Below are 16,288 nucleotides of genomic sequence, written 5' to 3'. Positions count from 1 at the left end.
TGCCCGGGTTTTCTCCTCCCTTGGGTTCAGGTCTGGAGTTTTTGGGAGCACTCCTTTCATGCGGGCTGATCTCTGCTGCTCCCCGCTTTCTCGGCTCCGGTAGAGATGGCTTAGGTCTGTCCTGAGCCTTCTTATGGGCTTCTTCTGGTTCCAGGCCTTCCTTCAGATAGCGCAGGTACCATTTAACCCCGGCGCCACTGAGACCTGTCTCCTTCCTGACGTCTGTTATATTTATCTCAGACGTGCTTTTGCTGGTCCCTGCTCTTTGAGCAGTGGTGTTCGTTGGCTGTAGTCCACGCAGTATACCGATGCTCACCTTGGATCCCCTGCTTGACGTCCCACTTCTCCCTTCTTGGGTGTAGTCACCTGGTTCTCAGTAATTCGGAGACGTGCCTCCGCCTGATTAACCAGTTTTCGTGCGGTACAGGGCCCCGCTTTTTTGGTTTTTGTTTTTTTTTTTCTAGTTTTGTACTCATTAGATTCCCACGAGTATGGGAGTTAAGAGGTCCGCCGTGCCATAGCCCCCCGTAGCACGGTAAGGTCTAACTTACTCACTGAGGCGACCAGGTATCAGTGAGGCTGGGCTAAAAGGAGATAGCTGGCCAAAAAAGGCGATTTCGACACCCATCGGATCTGATCAAGAGGTACTCCAGCAGCAGCAAATAGATCCATTCAGGAGAAGCTCATCAAGTTTACGATCTCCTCCAATATCAAAGCCGGCAAAAGAGAAAGCTCATGGGAGCTCAGCAACTGAAAAAGGTGAAGGAGTCAGTAAAAGGAGTAGTCTGGCCAGGACTCACCGAGAACAGAGCCCTGACCCAGAAGAACTACCTTTTATGCAGCTTGGGACTAAAATAGTTGAGCTGTCCGAATTCATCAAGGACAAGCACAACGTGCACCAAGCCATTAACAACATGGTGAGAGCCATCAGGGTGCTTTATAATAGGTCACAGGAAGAAATAAGAAAGCCTAAGGAAAAGCCGGACATCCCAGCCTCAACAGTGTCACAGGCGACTCAAGTGACACCCAAGCACAAAGTCGCCGACCTTCGCTCAAGTAAAAGAGTGAGAGACAAGGAGGGGGAAGCTTTGGCGAATCAACAGGCCCCAAAAAGGAAAAAAGGGGTCTTGACCAGTCCAACAAAGGGAACTGAAAGTTCAGAAGAGCCCAAAGTACCAAAATTAGGAAAGTCGGCTAGCGAACCGAAACTGAAAGAAAATAGGAACGATGGTTGGACTAAGGTCGTGAATAGAAAAAGAAATAAGAAACCAAAGGTGCGAATTCGCCCGGAGGCAATTGTAATCTCCAGCAGAGGACATCTAACATATGCGGAGATACTGAAGAAGGTGAAATCTGACCCCGACCTAAAAGACCTAGGCGGAAATGTTAGCAAAATCCGGAGGACCCAGAAAGGTGATCTCATGTTTGAGCTGAAAAAATCCAGCGTGGGTAAAACTGACGACTTTCGTAACCAAGTTTTAAACTCACTTGGGGAGAATGCCGCGGTTCGCTCCCAAAAACATGAGATCTATATTAAATGCAAGGATCTCGATGAGGTAACATCCAGAGAAGAGATCTGCACTGCCTTGAAGGAACAATTCAAGTTGGAGGATTTCAGGGAAGAATCCATCGTGAGCCTAAGAAAGGCTTATGGCGGTACTCAAACGGCTACAATGCGACTGCCAGTGGAGTCAGCGCAGAAGTTGTTGGCCGTGGGGAAGGTTCGGATTGGATGGGTTGTTTGCCGACTAAGGGAACAGATCTCCTTAAAAAGGTGCTTCAAATGCCTAATGTTTGGACACTTCGCGAAGGCATGCACTAGCGGCATCGATCGGTCCGATCGATGTCGAAGATGTGGGGGAAAAGGACATATTGCCAAGAAGTGCAATAGAGACCCCAAATGCATTTTGTGCGAAGAAAATGAGGGAAGGGATAACCGGCATATTGCCGGAAGTGGGAAATGCCCAGAATTTAGGAAGACGTTAACTGCAGTGAAAAAATGAGGTTAATACAAATAAACCTTAATCATTGCAGGGTCGCACAAGATTTGCTTGCGTAGACCACTTACGAATCCGCAATGGAGATTGCTATCATTAGTGAACCGTACAGAAATCTTGACGGTGCTGTATGGGTCACAGATTCGACTGGTGGAGCGGCGATATGGGCGTGCGGTCGTGAAGCCATACAATATAGCATGGGTCAGGCGACTAGAGGCTTTGTGTGGGCAAAAATAAGCGGTATATTCATATATAGCTGTTACGCCCCACCGAGCCTCACACTGCCCGAGTTTGAAGAACTGTTAGACGATCTTGTTCAGGATGCAAAGGGACGGAGTCCAAAGGTGATAACCGGTGACTTTAATGCGTGGGCTATCGAGTGGGGCAGCAAAGAGACTAACGCAAGGGGGCGGTGCTTATTAGAAGCATTCGCCCAGTTGGATGTGGTTCTGGCCAACGAAGGCGATATAAACACTTATCGGAAATGGGGAACTGGGTCAATTGTAGATCTGACTTTTATCAGCCCTGCGTTAGCACGTGACATATCCTGGCAAGTTAGTGAGGACTTCACGTACAGCGACCACCAGGCAATCACCTTTGAACTAAGGATGGAGCCACAAGGCAGGAGACCCGCACCCCGGAAGCCGAAATCCAGAGGAACACCAGGATGGTCTGCCAAAGCGATGGATGAGCAGACATTCATGGAGGTGTGGCTAGACTTGCCTAGCAAAGCAGGCACCTCCACGGATAGAGCTCTCCATGTCACACAGAGCATCTCTAAAGCATGTGACGCGTCGATGCCTAGGAGATGTTCATTCCCCACTAGAAGACCCAATTATTGGTGGAATAGTGAACTTGCCAATCTTCGATCGATTTGCCACAAAGCCAGACGAACGGCTCAGAGGGCAATAGGTAGGATCGATCAGGGGCAAAAGGAGCATGCCTATAGGGAAGCTCGCCATCCAGCGGAGTAAGAGGGAATGTTTTAAGGGGCTCTGTTCGGAAGCGGACATAAATCCGTGGGGTAGCGCCTATAAAATCGTGACAGGACGATTGAGAGGCCGATCGTCTCCGCAGATCATGTGCCCTATGCTCTTGTTGAAAATAATCCAGGGGTTATTTCCCCAGCAAGAGGGGGGTGCTGACAGTTTCCAGCGCCCCCTGAATGTGACGCCGATTCCACCAGTCACCAGGGACGAGCTGCTAGAGATCTGCAGTCGAATAGGCGACAGTAAAGCCCCGGGTCTTGACGGCATACCAAATAAGGCTCTCAAACTTGCCGTCAAAAGTAGACCGGATATGTTCGCGGAGCTGTTTGAAACGTGCATGTCGGAAGGTATTTTTCCTGCACCATGGAAGCGGCAGAAGCTGGTACTGTTGCCTAAGGCTGGCAAACCTCCAGGTGAACCGTCCTCCTATAGACCCATATGTCTTCTAGACACTATGGGGAAACTATTGGAGCGGGCCATTTATAATAGATTACTTCCAGTCGTCGAGAGCCAAGGGGGCCTTTCAGATAGCCAGTATGGGTTCCGGAAAGCCAGATCAACCATCGATGCCATCAAAATGGTTACTGGCTTGGCCGAAAATGCAATTCACGGAAGGGGTTGTACTAGCAAATATTGCATGGTGGTGACCGTAGATGTGAGGAATGCATTTAACTCGGCCAATTGGAACCTTATACGAAAGTCTCTGGCGACGATTGGTGTTCCCACCTACCTCGCCGCTATTATCGATAGCTACTTGAAAGAGCGGACACTCTGGTATGATACCGATGACGGATCCAAAGAGTACGTTGTCTCTGCGGGTGTCCCCCAGGGCTCTGTACTGGGCCCACTACTGTGGAACATCATGTATAATGATGTGCTCAACCTTCCGGTTCCGGAGGAGGCTACGGTGGTGGGTTACGCCGATGATATAGCACTGGTTGTGGTTGCAAAGCATCTCGAGGATGCTGAGTTGTACTCAAGCGAAGCAATCAGTGTTATTAAGGCTTGGTTAGAGAGTGCTGGACTGGCACTCGCGGAGGAAAAGACGGAAGCGGTCCTCATCACTAAGCGCCGCAAAAGAAATTACGCCTGCATTAGAATCGGGAATCGTATCATCACTTCCAAGCCGGCCATCAAATACTTGGGGGTGATCATAGACGGAGGACTTAATTTTAAGCAGCACATAGAGCATACTTGTAAACGAGCATCCACCACGAGTATTTCTCTGGCAAGGATGATGCCGAACGTAGGAGGCCCGCGGCATACTTGCAAGCTGCTCATAGCCAGGGTGGTGAGCTCTATCATGCTGTATGCAGTCCCAGTTTGGGGAAAAGCACTGCAGGTTTTAGGCAATACACATAAACTGAGTGCGGTCTACAGAAGAACATCTCTAAGGGTGTGTTCTGCCTTCAGGACCGTCTCAGACGATGCAGCGTTCGTCATCTCGGGAATGATGCCGATTGACATCCTGGCAACCGAAATGATGAACATTTATAACACCAGGTCCATCGCTCCCTTATCTCAGGTGAAAAAAGCCGAAAGGGAGAGATCCATAAGCAGGTGGCAACAGCGATGGGACCAGTCAGAAAAGGGTCGTTGGACTTACAGGTTGATCCCTTCCATCGGGGAGTGGGTGGAGAGAAAGCATGGGGAGATCAATTATAATCTCACCCAGTTTCTCACCGGCCATGGAGGATACCGTCAATACCAGCAAAGGTTTAAATTGGACACCTCGCCTAATTGTCCAAACTGCGGAGTCCCAGAGGACCCGGCGCACGTTTTCTTCCAGTGTCCTAGGTTCGTGGAAGAAAGGAGGAACCTGGAGGAAACTCTAGGTGAAGTGCTATCACCGGAAAATTTTGTCCGAAGAATGGTAGTCGGGGGTGGTTTTAGTGGGTAAAAATCCCACACTCTGGCATGCCCAGGCCAGAGTCTTTTGAAGATTTCCACCTCCTCAAAAAAAAAAAAAGGTATCAGTGAGGCTCCGTTCGAATACAGTCAGTTACCCCCGACTGCAAACTATCCAATGGGCACGGTTCACATGACACCCTGGATTGGGGGAGGCATTTTTCGACTCCCCAGTCTAGATCCGTAGCGTTTTGTTAATAGTAGGGTCACCTCGTACAGGGTGTGGCTATCACCACTCACTAACGGTCTTTGTAGACGACAGGCTTGGCCCCTGAAAAGGCACGCAGCGTCCCAGAGGAGAGACAACTCAACCTTAGAGAGAGATAGGTTGGCCTCAGGGAGCTATGTTCCGCATCAGTCTATCCTGCAGTGCACTGCTTGACCCCTGGTAAATAGATAGGATCCCCAAACCTCTGCCGACATCAGACAATATTGCGACAACTTGGAAATAATAATAATAATTTCAATTGAAGTTAAATTTCTCATTCTCATATTGTTTTATATGATTTGTGTGAACATTCAAATTTCTTAATATTCAAATACAGCGGTTTCCCAGACTAGGAACACGAAATATCTTATCCGACCTAAGAAGAAGACACATTAAAATTTCCCAAAACATTTCAATCTGCACAAGGCAAATAAATAAGTGCATTTAGCTATCAATATTATAAGTTTTCTCACAAATATGCCCCGTTCCGACAGTGATAGTCCCCGCGACCGACGACGAAAAGAGCGCTATAAATCAAGAGACCCATCACGATCTCCTTCCCGAGACCGAAAAGACTCAAGGGACCGTGACCGTCGTCGTCGCCGCGACTCACCCTATTCAAGACGGCGATCAATATCGCCAGACCGGAGGAAAACATCTTATGACCGTTCACCAACTTCTTACCACAGCACATCCTCACACCGCTCCAAAAGGAGATCTTCCTCGCGCCACCGATCTCGCTCTGATCACAAGAAATCCCGGCATCGTAGAAACCGCTCTTCCTCCGAAAGCAGTACATCGAGTAGCAGCTCGTCGCCTTCGCCACGATCAAAGTCTCGTTCAAAGAAGCGCAGCTCAAGCCCGGAAGTGGTTACAGTCAACAATGAGCCAGTTGCGGCTCCAAGTTTCAATTTAGAATCGTCAACAAACGAGGAAAAGCGAAAGTTGCTGATCGACGAAATCGACGCGGATAGCTTCGTCCCCAAAACGTTTACAAGCACCAAAAAGGTGCCGGACAAGGTGATAATTGATCTGCAGAAAGATACCATCTCCGTGCCGCTGGTGGAGAAGACTGCGCCTGACGAAGACGAAATTATCCATCCAAATGTAAGTTGCCCCGAATTTAATGGAAGCACCAGATTTTAGTCGATTTTTACTTCCAGTTCTTGGGAAACGACGAGGAACGAATGGAGAGATGGATCAGGAAACTTTTCATTTACCGGCAGAAGCACTCTGACGAGTAGACTTAAGAGGAAGTTTGCCAAATTCGCCAAGATACCAGCCTAACAGCAAGCTTACGACTCTCTTTGAACCCCTAAATAAAATTCCTGCGATTTTTTCAACAATAAACTTTATTAAACCGTACTCTAAGCGTTAAAGCATTTCTAAAACGAATTTCCTAAAAAATATCCGACCCCGTTTTCCGCGCATTTTGAACAGCCTCTTCAGGTGTGAGTTTCTCTTCCTTTGATGGTTCCAACGGCATCCCCTGACTATCCAGCTTCCCCTGGTTGAAATCTTCAACAATTTTCTTGGCGTAGACCGAATTGAAGAGGTCCAGACTCGTGAACTCGGACTGCACGATGTCCGGTGTCTTGTACGAGACGTACGGTTTAAGCTTGCAGTCTGTGAGGTCGGGAACAATCAACTCTGGTATTTTTTCTGGAATTTCGAAGTATCTGCCTTTGATTGTGATGCCTGTGTCCCGCACGCCGCGCTTGTCGATTGGAAGAAGAGGCTCCGGGCCGCGTTGCATCTCCTTGAACTGTCTGCTCCCACGCTTGTTGGCGACAACGAATTTACGGAAGTTTCTTTTCCCATTTAGTGGCGCTGACGTGGATATTTGTCTATAGTTCGTCAGGAAGCTGCCCTGAAGAAGATTTGTTACACTTTTGCCATTAACTTTTATCATTTTTCCAGCACTCGTCACGGACTACGGCGAGTTCTAACCTTCGCAAATATGACAGCATCAACTGTCATTCATATTCACCACGGTCCATTCTTATAAGAAAATTCCTGAAAATTGAACGTCAAATTGTCATTTCAAGCTATATTTGCGCCTCCAATACTCAATTCGGTGTGATTTGTGCCGGCTTTTTTTGTGCACTGGACGGATAACCTTGGCAAAATGGTCAAAGTTGGGTTGCAAATTAGTGCGACGCTCGAGAACATCGAAGAGATCAAGACATGCCATCCGGATTATTCGTTCTTCCTGAAATTGAAATGCACCAATTGTGGCGAGGAATCGGACAAATGGCACGATATTACGGAGAGCGAGCGCGTGCAGCAGAGCTCGAGGACCCCGGATGGATTCAACTTCTATATGAAATGCAAAATGTGCAGCCGCGAAAACACGATGGACATCATTGAGGGTAGCAATGGTAAGTGAATTTTGGGCTTATGGGCGTCGTCGACCGTTCACGCTTCCTAGGCGTGTGTTGTGTTTGCTTTCTGGAGCTCCGGCAAGCTAACAATGGGTCGCTGATATCGCTTATGATGACTCCCGAACCAATTGATAAGAGGGGCTGTTGCTGGTAATACAAGATTCGATGATTTCTATCTTGGTTCATTCGATACCCATTGGGGTATTGTGTCAGGAGTCGCTAGGGGCTGCTAACTGCTCCGCCACGGATCAGCCATTAGTTCCACAAACAAAACTGAATTGTTCACTTGGTAAAGGCTAAGTTTTCAGCTCCATTCCCCGAGGGGAAATGGAGGTCTCCCGTCTACAATCTCAGTGAAAACTCATGGCAGTCATGCCCCCTTGGCGCCCCAAATTAGGATTTTTCATATCATCACTTTTGTCCTGTGAATATATTCAAAGGCTTCCTTGCTTGTCGTAAGAAGTGACTAAAAGCTAAAAACTTTACTGCTGCTTCCAGCCATGGCGGGTCTCACTAACCTGACGTGGAGCTCAGACGAATCTCTGATAAGCGGCTCCATACTACCCCACCCCCAGCTGACACTGGGATTCAGCGACAAAAGCCGATTCCTGCCCCGCCAATTTAAGGGCCGGAGATCAAATCTCACGAGCCGTGCACCTTTATTCTCCGAGACCTCACCCCCATGAGAAAAGGCTTTAGCCTGCAAACGAAGATGTTCTTTGACCTACCGTCGACGTCAAACCTAAAAAAGTGCTCCCCCCTATTCAACGCTTCATAAGGGCCCTCATTTGGTGGTTGCAAGGACTTTCGGCAGGTCCAGGTCTTTGAAAGTGTTAGTCTTCATCGCAGAATGACGGGATGGCGGGGGTGATTTTAATTTGGCCACGGTGTCCCGGAGCAAGCGCAAAGACCACTTGGCTTTGGAAAGGGCTGACCTGGTATCAACTTAGGGTCACTGGGAAGTCTCAAAATGTTCCCGTATACTAACTCGGCGGAACTGGCGGCAAACTCGTCACGATGGAAAGGAAAGGCAGGATTTGCGATCACGAGGAATCATATGGCAGCGTTCCAGCATTCCGTTGGATTGCGGGTGGTACGCAGTCGTCGGGTGGCGTTTGAATCCCAGGAGTTTGTCCACCGAGAACAGGGTAGAGTCGAGTTGCATTCCCAGTTCAGTAATGACTTCGGGGGGAACTCTAAAGCGTGGAATCCATTCCCAACAAAAGGCCTCAGCGCACCATTGTGCGGAAATGGCGGCCAGAGGTATTGCTTCAGGCCACCCCGTGAATCTATCGATAATTGTAACGCAATACTTGAAGCCGTGCGAGTCTCACAAGGGGGCTATTAATGTTGATGTGGATCATGTGAAAACGCTTTGTAGACGAAGGCAATGAGCCTCACTCTTTCTGTACGTGCTTGATGACTTTACACTTCTGGCACGCGATGAACTGTCTGGCCCAGGAGTTAACATCCTTATTCATTGAGGGCCAAAAATATTTGCTTGTGACCAGCTCAGGTGCCGGAGTTGGCAAGGAGACACTTTTTCGAGCTTGGCCACCACATAGTGAAAGAGAAACACGGCTTTATTAAGCGTAAGTCCACTGCCTCCAACCTGCTTGACCTTACCAACTTTTTCATCAAATGTCACGGCAAGAAGTACATACCATTTACACTGATTTCGCTAAAGCCTTCGACACTGGAAATCACAAGATACTTCTATCCAAACTCTGGTCTCTGAGCGTTCCTGTACCACTTGTTTCATGGCTTGCCTCTTACCTTGACGGCTGCACTTCCCGCTCCTTCTCCCCCTCTTCTGGCGTCCCACAGGGATCTATTCTGAGTCCTTTGTTATTTTTATTTTTTATTAACGACCTCCCTCCCCTCCTTACTTGTCCCTGTTTGCTCTATGCAGACAACCTTAAGCTGTTTTCCGCTAGAACGTCGCCTATGAACTGTATATCCCTTCAATCTAACCTAGACACTCTGGTTCGTTTGTGCTCGATTAATGGTTTAGCGCTAAACGCCAGAAAGTATCTCTCTGCTACTCCCTAAAATCCGCACTCGCTTATTTCTTCTATACTGTTAACGGACATCCCTTATCCTGCTTAAATTCCACTCAAGACCTCGGAGTCACTTTCGACAATAAGCTCCGCTTTGACACCCATTGCCTCGAAGTCACCAATCCAGCAGCAAAGTTGTCAGGTTTTGTACTTCGCTCCTCCTCTGATTTTGACTCCATCCAACCCTCCTTAGCTCTCTTTAATTCGCTCGTGACGAATACCCTCGAGTATTGCTCCGTGATCTGGTCACCCTCCCGTAACTTTGATTGTATTGCCCTTGAAAATGTGCCTCGGCGATTGCCGAAAAATCAATCGTGGCAGGGATGATACGTCACAAAGCATCGGCAACTGCATTATCCTTGCCGGACACGCGCTGGATGTCCGAAGTAAACAGGCTTATGCAGCTCAGGTGCCGGAGTTGGCAAGGAGACACTTTATCAGGCTTCTGCTTAAAAGCAAGGCTTGTGGTCCGTGTGTCCACTGTGAACGGATTGCCTTCTTGGGAGTATCGGAGGTACTTTATGGTCATATACGCGCCTAATAGCTCACGATCGTAGGTGCTGTAGTTCTGTTGAGCTGTAGTCAATTTCTTGAAAAAGAAGTTCAATGGCTGCCACAGTTGGTTCACCTTTTGATGACGAATACGGCTAGGGGTGCATGCTAACTCAAAAACCTGGACGGCCTCTGTAGGCCACGCAATCATGCGTGTGTCTTTGGTCTTGGGTCCAGACAAGTAGACATTGCGGATCGCTCAATGTTATGCGACTTTGGGCAAGAAACGACGATCAAAGTTTTACATGCCCAAAAATCTACGGAGATCCTTGACCGTTTTCAACGTTAAGCACAAGCCCGGCCTCAAGAAGACGTTGAAAAATGCATTCGAGATGTTCCAAATGCCCAGACTGAAAAAAAGGCGACCAAAACATCATCCAAGTACACGAAACAAAAGTTAAGGTTTTGCAGAACAGAGTGGATGAAGCTCTGTGATGCTGCACATCATGCTTTGCTGGCTGCGAGGGGCTACTTTCGGTAGTTATGTTGCTGTATTTTTGAAGAACCGCGCGAATGCGAGGTTCTTCAAATCTTCAAAGACGATGGAAAGACTGACAGTAAAGGAAGTGGCAAATTTTCCTGAAAACATGAGCAAAGTTACGGGATCTACAAGAGACATATTCTGCAGATCCACTAGCAATCCACAGTGGTCTAGAAAGTTTGCGCCTAATATGGGATTACTGATACCTACTACAACAAAACGCCATGAGAACATTCGTCCAAGTCCCAGACTTACGTCTACTTGCCTGTAACTGTAAGTGTATATAGTTAAAGAGTTTATCACCGCTAGTTTGAGTTGATGCAGAATCGGTTTGTGATGTCCGTAACAAAGGAGGCGCTGACATCAGCCTCGAAATGGATCACCATCAGATGGTCACTTGCGTTCGCTTGCGCGTTCCGTCCGCCACTTCTCGCCGGGGTAGGGAGCTGCGACCCGCCAAGTTCAGCATCGACCGCTTGTATGATCCCGAAGGGGCGTCGTAAGATCGATCGATAAATGGACAGGGTTGAAGGTCTATTGCTCGCTGCGTGCGATGGCGGACGTACGGCGCTCTAACTCCAATACCGAGCGAAATCCCAAGAAGTTCCAGAGAAGCGGAAAATACCGCAGAACGCAATGATTTTAGAGCTTGTGAAGGGATTCTCATCCACGATGACGAGCAACTGATTAGGTGACAGACACTTCATAATGGTTCTTAACCGTACCACATCGGATGAGGTTCCTCTTCTCGTGGATGAGATGACTTGCCACCGTAACATACGGATAGGGACTGTTCTTCCAAGCAAAAGAGAAATCATTCCGACCATCAATGCACTCAAACGGAGTAAAACCGCTAGGTTTGACGACCTCCTTGCAGAGTTATTTATCGCTGCATCTGCAGTTAATGCAGACCTGCTGCTTCCATTCTTGAGAATCCGAGACCTTTCCCAGAGAGTGAAAGAAGGGATGATCGTAAGATTCCGAAAAAGGGCACTCGCTTTGAGTGTGACGATTGGAGGGATATGTGCGTGTTCCCTGCCGTCGCAAAGATAATGACTAAAATAATCCTGAAGCGCATCAAAGAACATCTCGGAAGCTGGATCGACCGAGAGCAGACTGGTTTCCGCTCCGGATCGTCCTGCGTTGGCCACATCAACACCATACAGATCATCCTAAAGCAGTGCGCTGAGTTTAGATTTCTCGCTCTACACAGGAGGGGCATTTCGAAGAAATTAATAGCTATTATCAGAGCGACATATAATGACGCAAAATGTCATGTGCTGCACCGAAGTAAAATTTCAGAGTTGCATCCGATGATCGATATTATTTTTTCTTGTTGTCGGCGCCGTGCTTCATGCTGTCTTGTCCGGAGAACGTGGACATTTCAATGGAGGATGACATCTTTCCTCAAACACTTCGATTACGGTGATGACATCTGTTTGCTCTCTCAATTTCCTTCCTCTCGGGAAGGAGGGTTACGCCAACGTTGTGGCACACAGTTCTGGGTGCAAAAATGAAGCGCAATATAAAAAATTACACTCGCTGGGAATCATATCACCACTTCCAAGTCCGCCATCAAATACTTATTATAGATGCGAAGCTGGGCTTTAACCAACATACAAAATATACTTGCGACAAAACATCCACGACGAGTGTGACTCTGGCAAGTCGAATGTTGAAGGGTCCTGGTATACCTGTAGACTACTAATATCTAAGGTGATGAGTTCCATAATGTTTTATGCAGCACCGGTTTCGGGGACGGCATTACAAATCCCATGCAACGCTCGTTCATCGAGTGCAGTGTACAAGAGAATAGTCCTGTTCGGCCTTCAAGGCCGAAGATAGAGACTTTCTCATCTCGGGAATTATGCCGATTGATACTTTGGTTTATGGGGTAATGACGGGCTTCATCTCTGCATTGCCGGAAACGAAGAAAGGAGAGATATATAGTCTGACGCGAAAAATGCTAGTAAGCTGTAAGGATTAAATATATCCAATATAAAGTGCGAAAAGCGGAACAGACCAGGGAAATGCAATACTTTTTAATGGGAGAGGGACCAGGTTGACCGACGCTAGTTTTCAATAGGTGTATAGAGAGAAAATTTAAGATTCTTAGGTAGTTGTTTAGGATATGCGGGATCCTAAGTCCACATGGTGGTGGACCGGACTAGATGAGGAGCAACTTACTCCCACGTTTTCTAGTCCAAGGATCCCTAGTTTGGAGTATAGCACCCCAAGCATTAAAAATCTAAAAATCAAAAAGTGACTGACGGTTTCGTCCAGGACAGAGGCAACTCATCAGACGCTGCCTCTCCTCTGCCCTGGGAGCAGCGTGACCGAAAGTGCCAACAGGTGGAAAAAACGCTCCCTTTTATCATCGCAAAAACACGACAAGGTTGCGAATTATATTGGACTAAAACGTCAGTTGTTTTAGTCTAAGCTAGACTAAGGCTAAAGCTAGGTAGTTGTTTAGGATATGCGGGATCCTAAGTCCACATGATAAAAGGGAGCGTTTTTCCACCTGTTGGCACTTTTGGTCACGCTGCTGCCGCACATTGGTTAGGGTCAGTCTTATCAATTTTTTCTCGGATGCTACGCAGATCGTCACACACATCCTGAAGGGCGTCATAAGATCTGGCCAACTGCAGAATCGTGGAAGCAAATCGATAAACGGAAGGGGTTGCGCTGCAAGCGATGGCGGGCGTGACGCGCTCTAACTCCGATACCGAATGAAATCCCAAGAAGTTAAGTGTAGTGTGTGCGGTGACAAAAGAGAATCTACTATTGCGCCGGTCATGGAAGCAGAAGATGCTGCAGAACGCAATGATTTCAGAAGATATAAAGCATCACGAAGGAGCTTGCACATGGTCGCAAATCTTTCGATGATCCTATGAAGGGACGAGCAACTGAAGAGGTGCTAAGACACTTCATAACGGTTCTCACACGTACCACAACCGATGGGGCTCCTCCTCTTGTGGATGAAATGGCTAGTCACCGTTACATGTGGATACGGACTGTTTCTCCAAGCAGAAGAAAATCATTTCAGCTATCAATGCACCCTGGGCCTCTCCGCGGAGTTATTTATCGCTGCACTTGCAATTAATGCAGATTTGCTGCTTCCAATCGTACGGAAATCTTGAGAATCCGCAACCTTTCCCAGAGTGTGAAATAAGGGGATGATCGTTAAGATTCGAAAGATGAGTGTGTCAGTTGGGAAGGGATCTGCATGCTCCGTGCCATCGCAAAGATAATGGTCAAAATAATCCTGAAACGCAGCAAAGAACATCTCGAAACCTTGATCAACCGAAAACAGACTAACTTCCGCTCCGGGTCCTCCTGCATTGAACACATCAACATCATACATCATCTTAAAGCGATACGCGGAGTTTAAGTCTCGCTCTACGCAAGAGGAGAAACTAAGCAGAAGTTTGCGGAAGTCCTCAGCGAAATCCGTTACAAGATCAACCCCGAAGATAGCAGAGAAGAAGAATCTTCCCTTCGAAAAACGAAGGGTGGTGGAGTCCTAGCCGAAGTAGACCCGAGCGCAACAAATGAAGGTACGTTCTGTGAAGCAGTCAAGGGGCTTCTGGAGAGAAAAAACTTTGGTTTTTAACCTGGAACACACTTGCTCTCTGGAAATCCGAAACCTTGACTGCCTCACAGCAAAAAGCGAGATAGAAGAGGCCATCAAACGCGAAAGCCCGGAGGTAGCCAGTGTCTGGATTGGTATCACCTCTGCGAACTCCCGAAGCCAAAAAGACGCTGTGATGGAAGTTGCGGAGCAATACGAGAAGAAGCTTCTAATCAGCGGGAAAATCCGGGCCGTCTCAATCAAATGTAACAGATGTTTGGATTATGGGCGCAAGTCTGCAATCTGTCGGGGAATTGACAGAAGGCAACCTGCCGCAAATGCGCAAACATCAAGCGAACAACCGCAACGAAAAGGAGAGTTGCATCCTATGCAGGGATCGTAATGCGTCTGATGAGAACGTTGCACATACTGCGGGCTCGGGGCGACGTTCAACCTTCAGAGCAGAACTGGAAATAGGTAGGACGCGGTCCCTGAGTTGCCGTCTTCTTACAGCCCACTTTGTATGCTTGCCATTCCCGGGAAAAGCTCATGATCATCAGAAGTAGACTCGTTGAAGTGCCGCTGCCGCAAACTTATCCCCACGGCAGTTCGGCTTTAGAGCAATGAGATCTACAGTTCGTTAAGGCGCACAGCTGCTGAGCCCGACGGGCAGTGCTCCTCGTAGCGCTTGATGTCAATCTTTAATTCCTTAAGATGGGAAGACACTCTAGGCATACTAGACAATACTTTCCACGTGCCGAACTATCTCTTATAGAAATTGAGGGACCATCTGAGGAACCGCTCCCGGCTCTAAGAAACGCTAGCATCAGAGGAGGATGGAGGCCACATCGGAGGTAGCGCAGAGACCCATGCTAAAGCCGGACCCCTGGAACGCTTCCTATGATAGTCTACTTAAACTCGATATGCCAGAAGAGTCACGTCTGGTCGGTTATGCAGATGATGTTGTGGCGCTTATTGCCGGACACACTGTCGAACAGGCGCAAAGTAGACTTGGCATATTGATGCTCATAGTTTCAACGTTGCACTGGAAAAACTGAAGTAGTCATTCTGGCTTAAAAGAGAATTCCGACTCTGCATCCCATATCGTTCGGCGAGTCGATGATCAAGTTACAATCAACGGTAAAGTACCTTGACTTTTGACTCAAAGATTAGCTTCTTTGAGCAAATCAAAGCAGCAGCGAACAATACTGCAGTGAGAAGCCGTCACACTTTCCTTATCTGCATCGAAGGTGTCGATCTATTTTTATATATCTAGGAAGCGTGGTTCCTCCCGACGATGGCACCAAACTGGATGTTTCCTGACACATTAACAGCGCTAAGTCCACCTTCGCTACCTTGTCTAAAATCTGAAAATGTATTTACCTCAATGCGCAAAGCAGAAAAGAAGGAGTGCAAGTGAATTTGAGGTAACCACGAACGGTGCCGCGTAGGTGTGTGTGCTTGACGCGCTATACTGCACGAAATGGTAAATGACAACCAAATATTACTTAAAGCCTGAGCCGCCATTATGTCCCTGTCCCTATACCACCGTATCAAAGCCACAACTTCGTTATGGGAAGTTATGTCAGTTACGTGAATGGGGCGGGAAAAAAATATATCCTAAAGACTGGAAACAACGAAATAAGCTGAGTACTTAGACGGAAATACGGACGGAAATCAGTGGCCCCTCCGAGGAGCCCAATTAGCGCTTTGATGTGCCGTTTTGATACCACAAACTCCTAAGACCGTGACTGTTGTTATGGAAGCAGGGAGGCAGAGTCTAGCCGGCTCCCAAACTTCTTCTTCTGTGTATCTCGCACTTTGTATATTAACGCATTATTCTCAAATTCATAAACTAATAGTTGAATCCATATTTGCAGCTACATATACAAGTGACGACGCTGGAAAAATGAAAACAATTGTAACATTCGATTGTCGTGGCGTCGAACCTACCGATTTTTCGCCACGATCTGGTTGGATTGTTAAATCCTCGGAAAATGGACAAACATTTGATAACGTCGATCTATCTGAAGATGACTGGGTGGAGTACGATCAGAAAAATAACAATTCCATTGGCATTTATGAATTCCAATCAAGTTTTATAAAGTTGAAGAAATAAAGATATTGACATAATTTTA

General features: G+C 47.5%; 3 protein-coding genes across 3 annotated transcripts; 2 read left to right on the top strand and 1 right to left on the bottom strand.

The window, feature by feature from the left end:
* The first annotated feature begins 5,479 nt into the window (after positions 1-5,479).
* On the top strand, positions 5,480-6,580 carry LOC119655015 (probable splicing factor, arginine/serine-rich 7). Its single transcript, XM_038060687.1, has 2 exons — positions 5,480-6,209; positions 6,266-6,580. Exons 1-2 carry the CDS (start codon positions 5,580-5,582, stop codon positions 6,344-6,346), a joined length of 711 nt encoding a protein of 236 aa, XP_037916615.1. The 5' UTR covers positions 5,480-5,579; the 3' UTR covers positions 6,347-6,580.
* On the bottom strand, positions 6,437-7,039 carry LOC119655016 (39S ribosomal protein L41, mitochondrial). The gene has a single exon (XM_038060688.1). The coding sequence runs from the start codon at positions 7,012-7,014 to the stop codon at positions 6,502-6,504; it is 513 nt and encodes a 170-aa protein (XP_037916616.1). The 5' UTR covers positions 7,015-7,039; the 3' UTR covers positions 6,437-6,501.
* A 191-nt stretch (positions 7,040-7,230) lies between these two features.
* LOC119655017 (UPF0587 protein GA18326) lies at positions 7,231-16,288 on the top strand. Its single transcript, XM_038060689.1, has 2 exons — positions 7,231-7,483; positions 16,031-16,288. Exons 1-2 carry the CDS (start codon positions 7,231-7,233, stop codon positions 16,267-16,269), a joined length of 492 nt encoding a protein of 163 aa, XP_037916617.1. The 3' UTR covers positions 16,270-16,288.

This window comes from Hermetia illucens, chromosome 4, assembly GCF_905115235.1.
Source record: "Hermetia illucens chromosome 4, iHerIll2.2.curated.20191125, whole genome shotgun sequence".
Taxonomy (NCBI): domain Eukaryota; kingdom Metazoa; phylum Arthropoda; class Insecta; order Diptera; family Stratiomyidae; genus Hermetia; species Hermetia illucens.
Note: the sequence above shows the minus strand (reverse complement) of the source record. Positions and strands in the feature narration are given on the sequence as shown.

Coding starts and splice junctions, on each gene's coding strand:
- LOC119655017 (XM_038060689.1), top strand. CDS start 7,231: ATGGTCAAAGTTGGGTTGCAAATTAGTGCGACGCTCGAGAACATCGAA. Junction 7,484..16,030: donor CATCATTGAGGGTAGCAATG/GTAAGTGAATTT, acceptor CCATATTTGCAG/CTACATATACAAGTGACGAC.
- LOC119655015 (XM_038060687.1), top strand. CDS start 5,580: ATGCCCCGTTCCGACAGTGATAGTCCCCGCGACCGACGACGAAAAGAG. Junction 6,210..6,265: donor ACGAAATTATCCATCCAAAT/GTAAGTTGCCCC, acceptor TTTTACTTCCAG/TTCTTGGGAAACGACGAGGA.
- LOC119655016 (XM_038060688.1), bottom strand. CDS start 7,014: ATGATAAAAGTTAATGGCAAAAGTGTAACAAATCTTCTTCAGGGCAGC.